We start from the raw sequence: 7,852 nt of genomic DNA on the forward strand, positions 1-7,852 counted from the left end.
AAACATTCATGATATCCACGCTGAAGGTTGTGATGGATATTCAAAATTTCTCCATGGGAGGGAGACAATTTATACTTGCTCAAGAATTAGACAAAATAAATATGAAGTTGACTCCAGTGGCTGGTAGGGGATTCACTGATGATTTTTGTGGAGGTTGACTTGATAATCTTGATGGTTTTGCATTCTACAGCACCAGCTTCCAGCCACATCTGATTGATCAGGGTCCAAATGCTTACAAAAGAAATTACTTGTGGCAAAAATGCAATGTACTGGGATTCAGATTCAGTTAATATTTCATTAGCATTCACGCATTCAATTATGTAAAAAAAAAAAATTAAACTACTACAATCAAAATACAGTACTTGTACCAAAGATTAACACTAAATATTCAAAAAACATGAAAACAGAATATGTGTTAATAATTACAGGTATTATATATACATTTTATTAAAACTCGTCTTGTAAGAAAATGCTACATGATCTAAAATTAATCTAAGATCTACATAAGCAACAACAGTACAAATGTAATAGTAATTACACAAATCTTATGTCTCTTAGAACTGAGCTCTACAACGGTAATCTATATAGCAAGTCTACATGACTGAAGCTACACACATCACAAAATAAAAAAATCACTGTATACATTCTACAACCTCTAATTAGCCTTACTACAGAGTTTTAATCTAAGATACAAGTCAGGTGATACAAGAATCAGTCTATATCCACTCGTCTGGGAAAAGAGTAAATATGATTGGATACGTAGCCAGGAACTGTTCTATTTAGACCTGATCAGTGGCCGATGAATGGTTCTAAGGCCTCAAATAGCAAAGATCATCAAGTGGTATTGAACAACTAAACCACTTGTGTAAAAAGCAAATATTCTTGCCTTGAGCAAAACGCCTCTTAAATATTGGCAACAATAAAGTTCTCACAAGAAATTGAGTTTCCTCCTTTGGAAAGCGTCGTCAGCAATCTAATATTTACTCATGGCTCCTCCACCTCTGATTAGTTCATCCATGTACATACATCTTTTTGATGTTGGATGACTGAGCCGTTAATCATTTCAATTTCCGTTTGGGCTTCCTAATGTCTACATAACTACTGCATTGTGTGATTAGCTGAAATCATCAGTCATATTCTTCATTGTTAGTAATTAAACATTTTAAAATCTCTCCACCAGAGAAAAATTTCAGTTGATTAAATATAGCTTTCATGAAAATTTATGGCCACCGTATGAAATTCAACTCTCTTTTTATACATACAAAGGCCTGAGATCTTTATATTCATCTGATGATCTGATGGAAAACATAATTATCCAGCTAATATGTATCCACATGGGTTAGCTGACAGCTACATGTACAGTACATACTCAGTGACTTTCCACTTACATAGTTTACACTAATCCCGTACACTGGATAGAATAATTGACCTGACCATTATAACTGCTACTTCTACTGGCAACTGGTACCTACATCTAACCTTTGGTTTCCCTTAAAGTAGTCAACGTTGAATATAATCAAGAAAATACATTTACATAGCAGGGATGTCATCTCTGGTTTCAGCTTGACAGACAAAGAAATAGTGGTATTCGCAGTCTTGGGCCATGGCAAGATAGTTGAGCTCCTTCTTCAGGAGAACACAAGTGCCAGCTCTGTGAGACTTGGTTGGTGTGTCGGAGATTCCCCATATAGATCTGAAGATTAACAGCATATTAATATGAGGCATGTTTTCTGTTATACAGTAATATGTATTGGTGCTGAAAAATGTAACGCATTATATTTGTATGACATTTGTTCCAGGGAGTCAATCATGAAAGGCAGCAAAACTGCCTTATTAAACAGAATTTCAGAAAGAATTAAAACACCAAAAACAGATAAGGGTAAAAGAGTTTTCAGCTCTAAGGAAACAAAGGAATTATAGCGACCTTTTAAGAGAAGGAGAGTGCAGAAAAGAGAGCAAACAACTAGGAAGATAATCCCAAAAACAAAATAACAAAAATCCAGTAAATGCTGACAGTGGCACAATGATTAAGTTGTTTGGTGGGTGTTACACAGCTGTCAGACAGGTGAAAGAGGTATGAACTCAGACTTTCAGAGGGCAAAGTCATGGAAAATTTTATTTCTTGGTTGTTACGTTGACAACCTCTGAGGTGTAAGCATTTGAATTTAAGAAAAATCCTCTGGAGGGTGCAATCAGCTCCCAAAACAAAGCAAACCAGTACCTTCAGGAAAGAGATAGCCTATCTTGGGTTCCTTAGGGAAACTAGAGGGAGGGCTGTAAGCAAAAGAAAAACTAAATTTGTAAAATATGACTGAATACCCAAGATTCTTTTCTATAAAAACACGAGATACGAGACCAAAAATAAATATACAAAATCTACTTACAGCATTCATTTTTGAACAGCTGAAGATACTTCAAACCCTGAGGCTTCTATTTTGGTACACCAGGGTTTGAAACTCTTATTTCATCAGCAATGAAGAAAAACATTTAAAACATACTTAAAGTAACTAGTCATCAACAAAGTCCATTACAACAAAAATGAAATGGAAACTACGCACTGATGCTCATAAAGAAAAGACGAGAAGCACTGCCAATATGTTGTCGCTGTGACCGCAACCGCGGAGTAGGTCACAATGAGGCCAGAAAACCAAAGGAGTTAGCGAACGCCTTGATAAAAAACTTTCTCCATTCACTATAGGCTACACATTTTCTATTATCCAGTATAAACAAAGGAAAACCTTCATACTACCTATTCCCTGTTTTTTTCTTGATTCCATTTTGGCCTCTCCACCATAAAATTGACCATGTCTATGTGTTTAATATAAAAATATTGAGAAAACTTTCTGTCCAAACCACCTACATGAACCATTATTACCACTGACTTAGGATGACGAAAAAGATTATGTCCAGATCGCTTAGCATGAGAGATAATCAAAAACGGCCGCACAGGTAAACAAGAGGTGTGGGTTGAGTTATTTTGACAGAGGGACAAATTGTTTTATGATAATATGACAAGAGGGAATCTCGCATTCTCAACCTTTAATCAGCTTTTTGGTTTCTTGGCCCCACCGGGACCCCTTGCCGCTCTCACAAGTCTATCTTAACTCCGAGATAATTTCTAAGTGTATCTTACCTGTTAATCACGACACCGTCACTCCACTTCCACGTATCTTTCTCCGCCTGATACTGCCCATCTACCCATAGTTCAGACACTGCAAGATAAAGGTCAATCAGTACCTTACTAACGGTTATCTTTCAACTCACTAGAAACTGCTCTATGAACCAGAAACCTTTCGTATATGGACTTTTGAACTATTGTAATCACGATGTATTAAACTTATTATTAGGAATTAAAAATCTATCTGAACGATTTTACTGATGTTGGAAATGCTTAAAAAGTACTTGAAAATTATCAAAATTGCAAATTGTACAAGAATACAAGAAATAAATAGGTCTCTCGTGCATTTCAATATATGACCATTCCGAGAGATCCAGATGACACAGCGATCAGTTTAAAAATGAAAATTGCCACTTTAAAGCAGTTCTTTGTGTCTTTATTTTTCTCTTAATAAGGGAAAACTATATATTAGGCGAGCTTCTAAGGTCATGACTGTATTTTGTCATGACAAATCCTCATGCAAAGTCACCATTAAATGACTTTAAGATAAAACCCTGGTAATTTCAAACTCAAGAATACTATCACTGTATGTCTGCATTTAAAGAGACACCTAATTTATGGGTACATATGTAGATGTGAAACTCACACTGATTGCTCTCCTTGTCATAGAGTCTGGTAAGGTGGTTTGCAAGGTCATGGATGGTTAGAGAATCCCTTGGACGGGCCAGGTATCCTCCGTGAGCTTGGCAGAAGTCACGCGCTGACGTCACACCGCTAACTCTGTCTGTTACCACGTAGTAACAGATACTGCCCACTCTTTCAAATCTTGGCGGACATAGAGGATCTGCTGAAGAAAGAAATGTGTCACTGATACATAACGCTGGTTAAATACATAATAATGAAAGCATACGCCACTTGCCCCAGAGAATAAATGACAGTCATGTACGGGTGCATTATCTATGTTAAGAAACACTCAACATAATGGACACTATTTCTGTTCTATAAAAATGTGAGAATATTTTGCATAGTGATGGTAGGAACAAGTTTATCTAAACACTACAAAGTTGTGACTGAATTAATTCCTAACATATTTCTACACCAAACTCATGTATTTCCTAATCATATGCAGTCTTTAATGCCCCGTTAACAATAAATGAAATACTAAATATATCGCAGTAATCCATATAGTACACAAATCAACACTAGATTACCACACCTTAAATTAAATTTCTTCCTTTAAGGTTTCTGAATAACCAAAATATCTTCCCGCTTGAAATCCAGGCAAATGATGCCACTGGACTCAATACTTTTAATGTATTCCGAACATTAAGAAAAGGAAATGACCGAATTCACCGCATTAAAGAGAAACTGAATGTCCGGAATTCAACGCATTCAGGAAAACGAAATATCCTCAAGCAAAGCATTCAGATGAAAAATATCCAGATTCACAGCACTCAGATAAACTAAACAACATGTATTGAGATAATTGATATCTAACCTAACTATTCAGTTAACTGAAATTATCAAATTCATACATCACTGTATGAAAAGCCTGAATTTAAATTAGTTACATAACTCACATGTCAAAGTTATAAATATTCAGGTAACTGGAACATCCGGATTCAAAACTCAGGCAAATGAGATAGCCTGACTCAATGCATTCAGTTACCCATAAAGCCAAGATTCAAACATTCAGATATATGAAATGTCCGGTTTAAAAGCATTCAGCTGCCCAAAATGCCAAGATTCAAACATTCAGATATATGAAATGTCCCAAAATGCCAAGATTCAAACATTCAGAGATATGAAATGTCCGGTTTAAAAGCATTCAGCTGGCCAAAATGCCAAGATTCAAACATTCAGGTAAATGAAATGTCCGGTTTCAAGCCATTCAGTTACCCGAAATGTCAGGATTCAACCATTCAAGGTTGATGAAATGTCCGATTTCAAAGCATTCAGTTACCCAAATGCCAAGATTAAAAAGTTCAGATAAATGAAATACCCGGTTTAAAACCATTCGAGTTACCTGAAATGTCAGGATTCAAACATTCGAGTAAATGAAATGCCCGGTTTCAATGCATTCAGTTACCTAAAATGACAGAATTCCAACATTCAGGAAAAAAAATGTCCGGTTTCGAACCATTAATTTTTAAAATGCCAAAATTCAAAAATTCGGGTAAATGAACTGTCCGGTTTCAAACCAGTCAGTCACCTGAAATGCCAGTATTTAGACATTCAATGAAATCTCCGGTTTCATAACCTGAACTTCAAGGAAATTCCAGGGTTCAAATAATCAGGTAAATGAAATGTCTCTTTTCAACACCAAACCGTTCAGTTACCTGAAACGTCAGGATTCAAACGTTCAGGGAACTGAAATATCCCATTTCAAACCATTTAGTTAACCGGCAGTAGCAAGATTCAAACATTCAGGTACACAAATTGTCCAGTTTCAAATCATACAATTAATGGAAACTCCAGAATCCAAAAGGTAGGTAACTGAAATATCCACTTTCAAAGTATTCAGTTACCTTACATGTTAGGATTCAGACATTCAGGTAAATGAACTATCCAGATTCAAACCATTCAGTTACCTGAAATGCCAGGATTGAAATATTCATGAGAATGAAATATCCTTTTTCAAAATATTTAGTTACTGAAATATCAGGATTCAAAATATTCAGTTAAGTGAAATGCCAAGATTCAAATATTAAGATAACTGAAATGTCAGGGCTAAATACATTTAGGTAAATGAAATGTACTGATTAAAACATTCAGGCGGAATGGGACGGTTAGGCTCAGTGGTTTGGGCTCGGACGATTTGGCGCAGCTTTTAGGCGCCAGCTGAATTTGGTACTGGATATTTGGGTAGTTAGGTAACACTGGATATTTGGGTAGTTAGGTAACACTGGATATTTGGGTAGTTAGGTAACTGAAGTGTTCGGATTTAGAACATTCTGGTGACTGAACTATCCTGTTTTTAATGCATTTAGATAGCTGAAAGCCAGGAATCACAGCACATAGATAACAAATGTCCGGATCCAAGTAATAACTAAAATTTCTGGATACAATTTTAACGCTGGAAACAAACACAAATGTGTGTTACGAGGATCATTAAGTTTTTCCATTTTAAATGGAAATTATCGGAATTGAAAAAAAATACAGGATAAAACAGCGGGTAATGTGTCATAAAAGCAAAACTACTAATAAATATAAGATTTTTGATCAATATTTGCCTGGCTTCATATCCGCCAGGATCACTGAGCCGTCCCATAAAAAAAACCTTTGGTGCAAGAAGTACAGCTCTGTCAAAATTCTAGCTTATGTAAGTTCTAATTTTGTCAACTCATAACAGTTAGAGACTTCTAGTTTTTCAAGTCCATCATTGTCGAGGTTCTATCATTGTAGTAGTCTAACCGTCCTGGTTTCCAATTTTGTCTAGAGTTCTGAATTGTAATATGTAAAGCTCAGACTTTGTACTTGGCAGTGATTCTGTCCGAGTCTTAGTTTTATCATTATTCCGGCTCACCCAGTCTGTTTATCAACATATAATTTACAAAGACGCTCAACAATTGCTCATATGACTGGTTAACAATTTTTTCATACCAGCCATCAACAGCAAGCAACACTCAATTAGTTTTTAAGATGGAAGGTTTCCTCCTATTATCCTTACCATGTTAATCTAACAGTTATATACAGTAATTAAAATGCTCGAACGCTTTCCTTGTGATGTTGACAAATGATGTGGACTGTTCTGAGAAAAAAGTTTGTGTCCGCTTACTTTTTGCTTTAAAATAATTTATTAACTTAGTTGCAGAAATAAATATTAAACGTACCCTGATGAATATCAAACGGAGCCTCCGTGGTGCCGTTTGCTGTTGTATTATCAAAATCGGTAGACGGGTCGTATCCATCAGCGTCCCCCGATCCGTACTCCTTTTGAGGTTCATCTTGGTCTGGCCCTCCCCCCGTCTTCTCTTTGTTCAGGTTCATTTCTCTCAAGTCTATCTGAAAGTCGACAAACTTCTTCCCCAACACCGAGACGTCCCTCTGAATGCCTGACACTTCTCTCCGCAGTACGACGACTTTTTTCATCAAACATATGATGATTGTGTCGCCACGTTCACAGTTCAGCCCATACTGTATAGCGGTTCTCGCGTCCCTTTCCGGATCGGGAACAATTTCGGCCGTGCCATTACTCTTCTGGGCTTCAATGAGGAGATCCACCTGTTCCTGTAATTCCTGAATTCTGGCCTCCGTCTGCCGACGACGGTCTTCCAGGTACTTTCCCGGACCCGTATGCATAATCGGCGGCAGCCTCTGCAGTGGCATTTCTAAATTCAGAGGACCCACTACAGTGGTCGTCTCGAATGGAATGTGGGCACTTGGGTTGAAATCGTCCCCGAAATCAATTCGGCGGTCTTTCTGTACGGCGGTTCTGTTGGCTGGCTTTGCGGTCTGTTCTTCGGTTGGGGCGGTCTGAACATAAACACCACAGACCACAACAACGAAGAAAAGCCAAAGAGTCCTTTCGAACCAATGCATGGCGTTGACGTCACTGAAAACACTTCAAAGGAAACAATACGACTTTGTTGGTCAAGTGAAATTGTACAGTGCACGCGTCAGGTATGACCCGAGACACGAAGACAAAACTACGTTGGTAACCTTTGCCCCTCGAAGGCAAACTGATCCAATCGTTTCCGGGGGACGCTGAGGTCGACTAATGCAGCTGCAAGA

General features: G+C 37.4%; 1 protein-coding gene across 2 annotated transcripts in view; it reads right to left on the reverse strand.

The window, feature by feature from the left end:
• Positions 1-431: 431 nt before the first annotated feature.
• LOC136844877 (uncharacterized) overlaps positions 432-7,852 on the reverse strand; it is a 7,470-nt gene continuing 49 nt past the window's right edge. Inside the window, exons 1-4 of one of the 2 annotated variants that reach the window (XM_067114150.1) lie at positions 6,952-7,852; positions 3,765-3,962; positions 3,134-3,212; positions 432-1,693 (exon numbers count right to left, since the gene is read on the reverse strand). The exon at positions 6,952-7,852 is cut by the window's right edge and continues 49 nt beyond it. In XM_067114150.1, the coding sequence (XP_066970251.1) occupies positions 1,531-1,693; positions 3,134-3,212; positions 3,765-3,962; positions 6,952-7,660 (1,149 nt within the window). In that variant the 5' untranslated portion in view covers positions 7,661-7,852 and the 3' untranslated portion in view covers positions 432-1,530. Of the gene's footprint in view, positions 1,694-3,133; positions 3,213-3,764; positions 3,966-6,951 lie in introns of both variants that reach the window. The other variant, XM_067114148.1, reaches the window with a different exon arrangement.

This window comes from Macrobrachium rosenbergii, chromosome 13 (genome assembly GCF_040412425.1).
Source record: "Macrobrachium rosenbergii isolate ZJJX-2024 chromosome 13, ASM4041242v1, whole genome shotgun sequence".
NCBI lineage: Eukaryota > Metazoa > Arthropoda > Malacostraca > Decapoda > Palaemonidae > Macrobrachium > Macrobrachium rosenbergii.